Here is a 13,759-nt window from a genome sequence, read left to right as displayed (position 1 = left end):
TTCAGAGGTAGGCAGAATCACAGGACTCAGGCCTGGGCCAAGAGAGCCTTGTGTCCCAGAGCACAGTGAATGGATGAGGGGCGGGCCTGAGAGCCAACTTGGGCCAACCAAGACAAAAAGCACCAATCCGAGATCTTTGGCTAAAAGACAAACCCTCCTTCTACAGGGCTGCTACATGGTGGGATAGAAGTCCAAGGGCGGGTGGTCATCCAGTTTCCACTTTGTCCTGCCACCTGGGGGAGAAAGATGAGGGATAATGACATGATTTAAACACCTATATCCGGCCACCCCTGAAATGGGAACAACCCTAGACTTATTAGCTTTCCCTTTTCTATTAAAGTCATTTTAAATTGAGTTTCCGTCACCTGCAACCAAGAGCTCTGTTTAATAAAAACCTGACCCTAAAGAGAATGTCACATCAGCTAGTTTACAATTCCCTGGACAAAACAGACCATAAGCCAGCCGACCCAGCCATAGCCATCTAGATATTCCTTTATAGGAATGTTCATTTTTATTGTCTAAATGACCCAGATAACTGAAGAAAGAAAATCAGCCGCCTTCAAGCCTCTCTCTTCTCTGTATCAAGAGACACGATGCGAGGTCAGCAATTTGCCTGCTGGAGCCAGGGTTGAGCCCTCAGCCCTGGCTCTGCCCCAGGAGGCTGTACTTTATACCACTGTGCTGCCATGGGTCCCAAGTGCAACCCCTGCCACTGCTGATGCTCAAATGTGGCCATTTAGGCCATGTGGCACCGCAGCTTTAGCCCAAGCACCCAGAGCTTCAGATGAGTCCGAGCAGGACCCACATCGGCCCTTTGGGCTGGCCCCATGGCACTGAGCCTTGCCATTCAGAGAAGCCAGAGGGGTGAGGATCCCTTAAAGCCTGCCCTAGTCTCAGGTTTGTCTCTTGTGTAGGGCCAAGTCAAACCCGAGGCCTTTTCTTTCCTTTTTGAAGGGAGAGTAAGGAGAGAAGAAAAAGAGGTTTTGAGCAGATTTAGGATTCCTGGCCTCTTTGGTCTCCAGCTGCTGGCCTCTGCTGTCATGTCATCTGCTCAGGGGCACAGGGAGCTGACCGCACCCCCCCACCCCTGTCCGCCACAGAAGTGCTCCAAGGACGTGTGCAGCACCCCACAAATCATAGCTGCCCTGCAAGAGGGTCGATTTCCTTCTTTCTAAAAGAAAAGTGCTGATTTGGAAGAGAAGCGTTATCTCAAGTTATAGGATATGCTATTTACACTGTCCAAATCTTGGCGTAATGCCTGGCCCACAGTGTGGGAGAGGAGAGGGGGAGAAAAGTAGGGAGAGAAAATGGAAGGAAAGGAGGGAGAAGAAAGGAAGGGAATTGAGGAGGAAGGGGGACAATGGAAGAAGGAAATAAGAAAATGGCCTCATCATCCAATGTTTCCTAGACTAAGGAACAGCCTGGTCCCAAAGCAAGGTTTTCTTGATCTTCTAGGGTAGAAATGGACCTGAGGCACTGAGCCTAGGCAATGCCCAGGGAACAAGGGGCAGGACAACGTGGCTGATCACTCACTCAATTCAGAAGACTGGGATAATACCTCTCCTGGCCACTGTGGTTTCCTGAGGATACTGGGCCCTTTCTGCTGCCCATCCATGCATGGAAGGACCCTGAAACCGCCTGCTGCCTCCCTTTTGCCCTATTATGGTCTTAAGTCAGCTTTATTGTTAATCTCCCAGGCCTCTCAGGTGAAGAGATAGAGGTGGCCAAAGGTCAATAAGCTCAGCAGTCACGTGCCTTGAAGGAGGCTGCTGATGCTGCTTGCTGCCCCTTCCACAAGTGTGCTATGTGTGCCAGTGGGCATTCCTCACACTTTAGCATTTGCCACACATTGTCCCCAGTGCCAGACTCCAAGAAGGGAGAAGTGCCTTCTACCAGCAAGTCCCCAACCCAGAAACCCAGAGGCAGTAACCCCAAGGCCACAAAAAGTAACCAGAGCATTTGTGAGCTACCTACTGAGTTGATCCCAGGTGTCTGCGAATCAGTGCGCATGTCAGTTGTCAGTGCTTTCTTTTCATCAGCAGTCTGTGCTCCTGCCCAACGCTCAAGCCTTGCCTCTTTACATCCACCCACTGATACAAAATAATCAACTGCCAAATAACCTGAAGTAGAATGTCATGCAATAAGCCCTAAACAAGGAGCTATATAGTTCAACGCTCCCCCGTTTATTATTATAAGGAAGTTTCATGAGAACATTTCATTTATTAAAATAATTCCTGTAAACTCTCTCAAGATAAAATTCATTTTTCTTGCTTGAGTAGCATTTCAAGTGGAAGTACTTTTATTTCAAGGCACCATAAAATGATGGTCTCTCTAAGAACATCTCTGCCCCCATGTGTGACAATCCTAAAAAAAATAAGTTCCGCGTGGTGATTAGTCATCCGTAAACTTTCCTAATGTCATTGTGTTCAATAGGACATGAGATACAGGGGGCCAGACGCCACAATTATAATTGGCAGCCTTAGAACAGATCCCCCTGCTGAGGCCCCAAAAGAACAGAGAAATGAACTGAACACTTGCAATTAGAAAAAGCTGGCGGGGCAGGAGACCCTGAAAACCAAAAATCCATGTAAACGTGGCAACGTCGGCGTCTCTTCTCTTCTTTTCCCTCACTTCTCCTCCTCCTCGCTCAGGTTGGCATTCCCCTGGAGTGTGGATGTCAGCTTGTTTTGCAAAATAGCTGCTAGTTTTTTTGATGTCTTTTTAAGGAATGCACTGCCCGGGTGAGCGCTGTTCACGTGCAGGTACAGGTCCTCCTGGGTGGGGCCTGTGTAGCCACAATCCTCACAGACATAGAGCTTGTCCCGGCGCTGCTTGTAGGCATACTGCTGCTGCACCCCGTGGATCTTCTTCAGGTGGGACTCCAAGGAGCAGCGCTGGGTGAAGGCTTTGTTGCAGATGTCACATTTGTAGGGGCGAATGCCTACAGGGGTGAGGGGCAGACAAATCACCAGTTGGTCCCGGCCAAGCCAGAGTCTCCCACCTAGGAAGCCATCAAAAATCATCATGGACAACCCAACAGCAAAAAAACAAACTACCCGATTCAAAAGTGAACAGAGGAACTGAATAGACATTTTCCCAAAGAGGACATACAGATGTCCAATATGTACATGAAAAGGTGCTCAACATCACTAATAATCAGGTACATGGAAATCATGACCACAATATCATCTCACACCTTTCAGAATAGTTATTACCAAAAAGGCAAGGGATAACACAAGTGTTGGCAAGGATGTGGAGAAAAGGAAACCCTCATGCACTGTTAGTGGAAATGTTAACTGGTGCAGACACAATGGAAAAAAGTATGGAGGCTCCTCAAAAAAATTAAAAATAGAACTACCATAAGATCCAGCAATCGTATTCTAGGATATACATCCAAAGGAAATGAAAACAGGATCTCAAAGAGATATCTCCACTCCCATGTGCATAGTAGCATTATTCACAATAGCCAAGAAATGGAAACAACCTAAGTGTCCATCAACAAATGAACAGATAAAAAAAGATGTGGTATATTTATACAGTGGAATATTATTGAGCCACAAGAAAGAAGGAAATCTTGCTATTGCGACAACATGGATGGAACTTGAGGGTATTATGCTAAGTGAAATAAGCCAGACAGAGAAAGACAAATACTGCACTGGCATTGTTTATATTCAGAAAAGTCGAACTCATAGAAACAGAGTAGGAAAATGGTTGCTAAAGGCTGAGGGTGTGGGAAATAGGGAGTAAAGAAAATCATCATGACCAAAGATTCAACAGGAGGAAAACAAGGCAGGAAACAAAACTGTCCACAAAGGTTCACAGCATACTCCCGAGCAAACAAAAAAAAATGGATATAGTTTTACTCTTCCCACTTGTATGCCCTAATGTTTTGATTTTAGAGTGGGCAAAACAAACCTTGTTTTTATTTTAGTTTAGGTTTTCCAGGAAACAGAACTTGCAACAAAGATTCCAGTACAAGGAGTTACTTGGGAGGGGATGCCAGAAAGCTCCGGTAAGGGGGTGAAGAAGTGAGACAGGGACATGGAAAGGAGACCCTACAAGGTAGAGTCAACAAGCCAGTATCTGCTATAGGCAACAGGAGTCCAATCAGCTGGGCAAGTCGGGAAACAGTGTAGAACACTTCAGAGTCATGCACCCGCTGGGAGCTGGGTTTCTACCCACTTGCTCCAGCAGCACTGCGGAGTGCTGCCCCTGGGTGGCAGATTTTCCCTCCCTGGCACTTCTAGCCTGCCTCGGGTAGGTAGAATGGGCTCTAGGAAGAACACAAGAACAGGGCCGGACATGTGGGCAGTTGCTGCATGGATGGGTGTGCCCAGAAATGGCAGGGTCTGGGGGCAGGAGTAGGACACTGATGGCATCTGCTACAGTTATGGAAGCATTTCCAAACTAGATCTCATGCTGGCTTTAGAACTGGGCTAATATTAGTGGGGCTTGCCTTCTAGATGGAGAGTTCCTACATGCCACATACACCAGGGAGCTCAGTCTTATCAAAGCACAGTCGTTCCTATTTCCACCATCAGTACTCACCCCGACTGTAGGAGGTCAGAATGTCAGATACAAAGACTTAAGTAAGATCTCTGTAAAGGAAACACGGTGTCATATAAGCATGGAAGCCTGGGAGAGAGTGCTGGGGGTATGTGGAGCAGAGAGGGAGCAGCCATCAGTTAGACCATCTCAAAGCCCAGAGGCCAGGAGGGCCACTGCCTAGAGGAATCTCCAAAGTCTGAGGCATAAAATTTAAGAGTACATACTAATCCATCAAGATAAATAATACTGAAACCTCAAAATACACTAAAAAATCCATGATGAACAAAATTTTAAATAAGCACAGGAAAAATAAATATGGACAAAATTTTAAATAAGGACAGGATCTGACAGTGCTGTGTGGAGTCACACTGGAGCTTGAGGTGAAAGGACAAATGTGTGCCCTTATGTAGATGTTTTACATATTTTTTAATTGTTTTTTGGGGGTAACACTGGTTAATAACACTGTATAATTTTCAAGTGTACAGCATTCTACACTTGGGCACTCTATCGCGTGCTCCCCACCGGAGGTCTGCTTTCCTTCCATACCATATACATGATCCCTTCCTCTTACCCACTTCATCCCCCCACCACCTTTCCCCTTTGGTAACCACCATTTTATTGTACTTATGAGTTTATTTCATTTGTACTTTTCATTTTATATTCCACAGTAGTAAAATCATAAGATTTCATAGATTCTTTAATAGTTATTTTTTTCCAGAATGCTTGAATTGTGGGGAAAAAAAAAGAAAAATTGAAAAGTAGGTTTATTAAATTAAAATGTTTAAATATTGTATAATTGTATAAATATGGTATTGTATAATTTCCAATAATGGAAATTATTATGATTTTATATGCTGGCTTTAACGGAAACAAATTCCTCAAAAGATGTTTTCAAAATTTACTTTTTTCACTTAATACTATTGTTGGAGATTTTTTCAAGTTGGTGCTTACAGCTTGATTTCATTCTTCTTTAAGAGCATCATGGCATTTTGTTGTACTGCTCTACCCAAATCCCATCTTTTAAAAACTATAGAGATGGAGGAAGCAGTGCCCTAGCCCACACCCTCGCACCACGTCATACTGCCTTGTACAACCTGGTGGACAAATGGTGGAATTGTGTCACCTGCAAGCTTGTTGAAAATGCAGTCTCGGCCCCGCCCCAGACCTACTGAACTGAATGCAAAAGCTGCGGATCTCCAACCCAAGAGGCTTGTCAAAACACAGGCGCCTGGTCCCACCCCTTATCCTGGGGTGGGGCTGAGACTGTTTCTAACATTTTCCCAGGTGATGCTGAGGAAGCTTATACCAAGACTTGGAGAGTCATAGGTCTAAAGTGATGCCAAATTACATGTAGGGACAGCATTTCTGGTATTTGAAGTCAGCCACACACCCCATGTCTTCTCTTCAAGGTTAAATGTCCTCAGTTCCTTAATGGTAGCTTGTGAAAGGGGGATAAGGGAGCCACTTCTGTTCAAAAAGATTTTTTTAAAGTATACAGACGATAAAATAAATGAAGTCAAAATGGAAAAAAATATCCTCCCTACCCCCATCCAAACACCTGAACAAATCAAATCACTCATTTTTCTTCCACATCCAGAAGGACACATCATTTCCTGTAACACTCTTGTGAAAAAAAAAAAAATTGTGTTGGATCAATGTTATGGTGAGATGTTACTCTAGCCTACTCAAGCGGAATGCAGGCCTATAGTATATTTCACATATTCTAGAAAAATTGCCAAAAGTTAAACTTTATAATTGTCAGTATTTGGCACATAATAGGTGCTCAGTAAATAATTTTTAAATGAATGAGTGAATGAGAGGTTACATCTTTGGAGCTAGCTTTCCATAAATTTAAGGGTTATGAGACCTCTGCAGAGGAATATGCCCACATGGCAGCTGGCTCCCCTCACTTTTGGCAGATCAAGCAACAAACCTGATTTCAAACCCACAGCTCATCGAAACAGAAATCTACCCAGAGACCAGCTGCTCCTTTCAATAGTTAATGGAAATAACTGTTTTAAAACATCTAAACTAAACAGGTGGGGAAACCAGAACACTTAACCAGGCTTTCACCTGGATGCAACAAACTCCGGATTCCTGGAAACAGATGCTCCCAATCTTACCCATGGGGATCTCCACCTCCAGTGCTGAAAAGGTAGCTTCGCTGCTTTGCTTGATCCCTGTCCCCTTGAAGACGCCAGCATGCCAGGACTGAATCTAGCATGCATAGGGTCGCATCTCCTTCCTCTCTCCACTCAGCAGATCAGCTGAGCATCTTCTATGGTTTAGCTGTGTACCCCACAAGGCCTACACAGCCAAGGCTGAAAGATTTCAGAGCCCTGCCTCATCAGGACAATGGAGAGAATGGGGTGGCTACAGCATGTTGTTGTTGTTGTTGTTTTCCAGAGAGGGGTGGGAATGAGCCTGGCTTGGAGGATGGGTAATCCACAGACACCGAGAGGAAAAAGAGACAGTAGGCCCTAAAACTCCAGTTATGGCCAATTTTGGCTTTCATGAGCCTGCTTCCCTTCCTCTCCGTACATACCACATTCATACTTCACTCATTGGTGCAGGCAAACATTGTCATGCAGCTGCCCCTTGGTGACTCTTTCTGGGGTTGGAAACAAGCTCCTCCCTCTTGGAGCCTCCTATACCCCATGAAATCATGGGTGAGAGATAAAAGTGGCCAGAGAGGAGCCCCAGACAAGGGAGACTGATGCCAAGGCCTCCCTGACACGGGGTCTCAACAACCTTAGTGCTCTCGAGCAAACGCCAACTTCATCCACGTCTGAAGTGGGACAGCAGAAAACACCGTCTCTGCACCAAATGCCATTAACGCTGACACCGAGAGAGTAAGAGTCCAAAGCCACTGAAAACCCAGGCATCACACATCTGCTGCTGGTGTACCGAGTCCACCGTCAAATTGCGGAACCCGCCCAGGCTTCAGTTTTCTTATCTATAAAATGGGAATAATATTCATGCCCACCTTGTAAGGCTGCTCTGGGGATTAACCGAGACATTACACGCAAAGGGCCAGCACATACTAAGTACTCAATAGGACCCAACTGCGAGATCTTACAATCCAGCTCAACATGACACAGATATGCTCCATTCACAAGCTGGCTCTTGGGGACTTGAGTATTTAGTATTTGTCTTTAAATTATGCCTATATGTATCTTTTTGTATTTGTATGTACTTTTGGTTGTATCATTTCACGGTAAAAAAAAAAAAGGATAATTTTTTTAAATGTGGTCATTAGGTAGCTGGCGGAGAGAAGGGAATAGCCTTCTTTCACTGTCTACCCTTTTGAATGTTGTGTTGTAAGCCTGTATTACCTAGTCCAAAAAATATTGTGCATTGGGTTATCAGAAAGGGTGTCTTCTTTTCAAATTTGCTATTTCTACAACCAAAATCAAGTTTCATATCACCAAAGAAAATTCTTTGTTACTGGCGTTTTCTGCTTGCTCTCCTTAATGTAGCGAAGTGCTCCTTTACTGAACTTTATCCAAACATGAGCTTCAGTGAGAAGCCTTTTGCAGGCCTCCTTGTGGGAGTGGATATTTAGGGTGACAAATATCCATAAAAAATGCCCATAAAAATCGTAATGTGTTTACCTGTTGGCCCACTTCAGGAAAATTATCTACAGAAAGACTCACACAGGCAGGCAAAGGATATACAAGAATATTCATGGCAGTACTGTCTGAAATTTAAAGAAAGAAATAAAAGGAAAAAACCTAAAATTGGAAATGAGTGTTATCAGTTTCGGGCAAAAGAAAATGATGGTGCCTCCATATTTGAAATTTTGTCATAATCTCATATTTAAGAAATGCCCTGACTATAACTGAAAGAGTGAGGTTGTCTACCTGTGCAGATATGAAACAATCTTCAAGATATATATGCTACATGAAAAAAGCAATGTATATTAAAACTGGGAAAAAAACTTTTTAAATTAAATGGTGGTTTGCTTTCAGGAGTGGAATGGGGGCATGAGGAGGGAGGTTTCGTGTGTCATTTTTTCCCCTTTCACATTGCTTTTTAACTAAAAATTAAGTTAAAATAATGTAGAGGAGTGAAAGTTTGATGAGTAAAGGAGGCAATCCCATATGACAGCATTCAACTCACGAGAAGTGGAGGGCAGTTTATTCTTTTTCTTCTATCTGCCCAGCTCCAAACCTCTCATTTTCCCGATCCCTTCGATCCTTCCCTTTAGGTTCCAAACAAAGACACCATTGTTTCCTCTTCTTCAATCAAGATGGGATTTGTTTGCCTTCTTTCTGTCTCTCTCAAATGTGGCCGACATCGGAAGATAAGGCTAGAAGGCGTCCCAGGGGGTGGGACAAATGCTGGGCTTTGACCAGCGCAGTACCCCCTCCCCACTTCCCTGACCTCAAATCTGAATTCCTCGGCTTCCCTCTAGAGAACTCAGAAGCTTCTACAGGAATGGCAGGCACCTGGAACAGACTTTTTATTTCGGAGTTGTAAAGTTAAAACTAACATGGGTTATGTCCCCTGGCACCCTGCCCCCCAGAGACTGAGCTGGGGACCGTACAGATGTGTGTGCCCTTTCTAACCATCGGTAGTGACTTACACATTCTCCTTTATAGCTTTTATATTGGCTATAGTCTTATAGTATAAGTAGTCATTTTACAAACGAGAAAAATAAAATACTTTCAATAAAAGTGATACTTGTCTGATGAGCCCGGCATATCTGGTCATACCAGTAAACAATGCCCAGACTACACCTAACATACAGCCCTCAATAAATGTGATTCTGGGTTTCCGACATGCTCCCAGGTGCTGCCAGTTATGCTGGGGCATGGACTGCACTTTGGGTGCAGACATTGAGAGCAGAGTTTGGCACATGCGAGAGTTGGTTATTATTTTTTACTGTGAAACACAGATCTCCCTCCGCCAAAAACAAATCATTCCTTCAACGGATGGCCATTCTTAGGATGCATCTCAGCTGGTTCAACACTTAAACAAATCTAAAAGAATATCCTCTAAAAACAGATCCATGATGTTTTCCAGGAGCACAGTTTCTTTAAAGCTCAAGCCCACTTCTCCCCATTTTGACGTGAGGTGGATCAACAGCCATGATTTCCCACGTTGGCCTCTGCAATCCTGTCAATTTGAATTAAATAGAGCAAGTCTCTCTACTATGTATATAGTGGATGCTGTTGGTCCCTCATGCAGACCCATCTCCTGAGTCAGCGCATCATCCCCCTGCTATCATGTGTGTTGGCAGCTAACAGCTTCTGGCTATCCCCTTCTCTGAGGAATGGGCACTGAGTAATTGACCTCTCTGCCCAGGGGAGAGGCAGACCTCAACCACTGTCTGACTGATGTGGTGCAGAAATGTCTCCTGCTTGTCTGTAGACAAGACAAGGCTGTGGTGCCATCCAAATTCCAGAGCCCCATGAGATCAGACCGGGGCTGGGCTCCAGCTGAGGGCACACCCTGCTCAGCTCCCTCCTCTACCCTGTCCTGCTCCCCACTCCCTTACAGGTTTCTCCTGAGAGCCCTCTCTCAACAAGTCATATTATAATAACCACCATTTCAGAATCTGCATCTAGGGAACTTGACCTAAGACAATTTGGACTGAAAATAGGCACTCGTTTGCTGAAATAGTTCTGCAAAATATGAGAGTTCTTTCTGTACTAGTTCCTGTCTTCCAATCTTGAATCAGATGTCATGCGGCTCATATCCCCTATCCCCATCTCACACATACTCCTCTGATTTACTCTTTTCTTGGTGAAGTCATATCCAAAAAAGACATCTTAATCTTTTCTTTCATCGGTGTGGATATTAAGGCAAGACATTTTCAGGCTCTGGTTTCCCTGAATCTTTTTCTAAGATGTTTCCTTGTGTTTTGAGTCTTTCCTTAGATGCCTTGTCCTCTCAGTAATTGCAGGGGACAGGAAGAAATATGGGGTATGGGAGGATTAATCCTGATTCTCTATCCCACTGTCTCTGCCCACCTTATCAATATCATATCTACAATCTCAGAAGAAGGGTCTCAGAACAGTTTTGAAATCAGTCATGGTCTAGCCTAATCGAACCATGAGCAAACATACCCTTCACTCAACTGTCTAAATGTATTTGTGAACAGTGTCCATATCTTTGCTTCTGGTTTAAATACAACATTTACTTACTAGTCAATAGCTTTATACTGATTATCCCTTTTGCATAGAGCTCAAGAGATGGCAGGTCAGTTCTCTCACACAAAGAAACCAGGCCCCCGACCAGCACAGCAGCATCCCCAGGGCTGGCCCTGCTTTTTCAGTTTGCTACCAGGTAATCTGTCAGTAAGCTCCTGGCTCCTCTTTCTGGTCCATTATTACCTGAAGACAAATCTCCAGTGGAAAATAAACCAGCACAGGGAAAACAGTTCAAGACATTTCCATAATTCTATCTGTTGATCACTTTAAGGGTCAAAACTATGATTAAAAAATTTTTAATGGTTATTTTAATGGTTATTAGATATCAATGATCTTAGTACTTTCCAATAGAAATTAAAATGCAAGCTGCTTTGTCATTTAAAGATGTCTAGTAGTCACTTTAAAATAAGGAAAAAGAAACAGAGGAAATTAATTTTAATGATAGTTTGTCTAACCCAATATATTCAAAATATTACCATTTCAACATGAAATCAACATTAAAAATTGAGATACTTTACATTCTTATTTTGCATTACGTCTTCAAAAAGCTCATGTCTGTTTTATATTTACAGCATGCCTCAATCAGACCAGCCACCTTCCGGTGGCTGCTGTACTGGCCGGCGTGCTGCAGGTTTTCTCATTCTTAGATGCCTGCTCAGTATTAGCCTCTCCCCTCATGGGATAAACCATGTGAAGCCCTTTGGGAAAGCATCAGGTAGAAGGCATTTTTATTTCCTATATTCAATGATTTCAGCCCCCTCTATAAGAATCTCTAGAAGTATCACCTTTGAGGAGCTGGAGGTAGAGGAACCCAGGAGTCTGGGGGATGTTTCTTACTCGCTGTGGGCAGAGGACATCTAGATGCCGCTGAACACATGCTAAGGCTCCTCTGCAACCTGCTAAACCCCAGGCTGAAATGCGGAGTTTGTGCCAGGTTTCCCTTTATCTCACCTTCTTGCAGAGCAAGCAGGCTTCTAGAAACTGAAATAAGGCAGGCTGGATGAGGCCTCAACCTTGAGGAGAACGCTGAATGAGGAAGGCACTGGGAGGCTAAGGGTCCAAAGAGACTCCATAGAGGATAGAAGACCATGAACTTCAGGACCAGCCACTCCGGTTCCTAGCTCTACCACATATGGTTGTTTACCTCCCTGAGCTTGGTCTCCTCATCTATGAAGTGGGGGTAAGGACACCACCACCAACTCCTTGGAGTTGTTTGGGATAAGATGATAAATGCTGAGGGCCTTGCATGAAGGAAAGTGACCATTCGTAGCTTGCTGCCATCTGAAGAAGCTGTATAACCCTCTGCAGGGTCTCCATTCTCTGCCAAGCCATGCCACTCACTTACTAACCCTTCTACTCCCTGGGGAGACATTGTCAACCCCCCACCCAAATCTCCTCAGCCTACCACCAGGTCATCTCAGGTAGCCTTGTAAGGCCAGTGGCTTCCTGCATCTCGGGTCTGCGGATGTTCCCCAGGAAATATGAGAGGTCTGCAAGGGGAATGGGATTGGAGGACTGTCTGGGTGGGTCCCAGGATGGACTCTCAAGCAAGAAGACATGGGAGTTGATAGATCAGTGCCCTAGCTTCCTCACCCCTGGAGAAATTCTGGGGTATATTCTATATATTTTGTCAAAAGGACCCTAGTGGGATTGAGCCCCAGTTGCCCACAGTGGTAACCCGCTCATTAACTCACTCTTACTGGCGATCTTCTCCTCTATCTATCTCTTCTCCCTACCCCTCACTGAGCCTCCCGAGATCATCTCCCAAATAAACTGCTTACAGTCAGCTAACTCAGATTCAGAGTTCTTTACTATACCATTGACTCGACTTGCAAACTCTTCCCTGAGAAGCGGTCACTCTCTAACATTTTCTCGTTAATTCTCTATCAACAGAGAATTAACTCAGGCACTGATGAGGCCACTCTATCAGCTCAGTGCTTATTCCAGCTGAAGGTACCAACAGCCAGCAATGTTCCCGGAGCCCCTTCACTTTGTTTTAAATGCCAGGATGGAGGATGTGACCATAGAGCCTACCAGGCAAGGAGTAGAAAAAATAGGCTATGCCCTCAAGAAATCCTAAGATAGAGATGAAAAGCTCAGAAATGCTCCAGGGCAAACAATGACAAATGACTGTATGAGTGGTCCCCAATTTACTCCAGCCCTTGGGTCAGCTGTCTATGAGCCTAAGTTTACAGTCACTTGATGGGTCCATTGATAGTCTTAGGCTCCTCCACCACCACAGAGGACTCTCTACCACCTATAGGACCCACCACCAACTGTAGGACCCTCCCCCTACCCCATAGGACCCACCTCCAACCTGACATACCCTAAGCATTCTCCCTACTTCAACCTAAGGTGCCAGCCTGGCCACACAGAGTTCAAACTTTTACTGATTCATTGGTGCTAGGGTCTAAAAAAGAAGTCTTAAAGCCAGACCCCAAAGAATACACACTGTAGGATTCTATTTCTATCACATTAAAAAACAGGCAATGGTAATTCATGCTGTTAGAAGTTACAATAAATAGCGGTGCCTCTTTTAAGGAAAGAGATGGTGATTTGGAGGGGGCACAAGAGAGTGGGCAGTGACTTCTGGTGTCTGGAAATATTCCATTCCTTGGTCTGGTTGCTAGTTCTATAGGTATGTTCACTTTGTAAAAATTCCTAAATTTGTTAAATTATGCATGTATGATTTGTGTACTTCTCTGGATGTCTGTTATAGCTGAATGAAGAATACCCTCCAGAAAAAAGTATTTGAAAAGGAAAAAATAAAAAAGAAATTTTTAGTATGCCAGCCCACCCTCTAAGGTGGAGGACACTCTCCCCAGGCCAAGGAGGCAGCTATGGCCAGTACTCTAAGAACAAAGAAGCGTAAGGGCTATAAAAGAAATCTGAATTAGAGGGTCTGAGAAGGGTCCTGTGGGGGAGTTGAGGGACTGGAAACCCTATCTGGACGGAGGAATAGACATTTCCCTATTCCTACCAAAAATGCCAGGGGAAACCCTAAACTCTGAAAAGGCTTCAGGGTTCAAGGGTACTAGGTACAGTAAATTCTA

The 13,759-nt window shown here is 44.4% G+C and overlaps 1 protein-coding gene across 1 annotated transcript in view; it reads right to left on the bottom strand.

The window, feature by feature from the left end:
- Positions 1–2,627: 2,627 nt before the first annotated feature.
- OVOL2 (ovo like zinc finger 2) overlaps positions 2,628–13,759 on the bottom strand; it is a 24,142-nt gene continuing 13,010 nt past the window's right edge. The window contains exon 4 of the mRNA XM_006921563.1: positions 2,628–2,941. Coding sequence (XP_006921625.1) covers positions 2,628–2,941 — 314 coding nt within the window. The remainder of the gene's footprint in view (positions 2,942–13,759) is intronic.

Source organism: Pteropus alecto, unplaced genomic scaffold (genome assembly GCF_000325575.1).
Source record: "Pteropus alecto unplaced genomic scaffold, ASM32557v1 scaffold45, whole genome shotgun sequence".
NCBI classification, from domain to species: Eukaryota; Metazoa; Chordata; class Mammalia; order Chiroptera; family Pteropodidae; genus Pteropus; species Pteropus alecto.
Note: the sequence above shows the minus strand (reverse complement) of the source record. Positions and strands in the feature narration are given on the sequence as shown.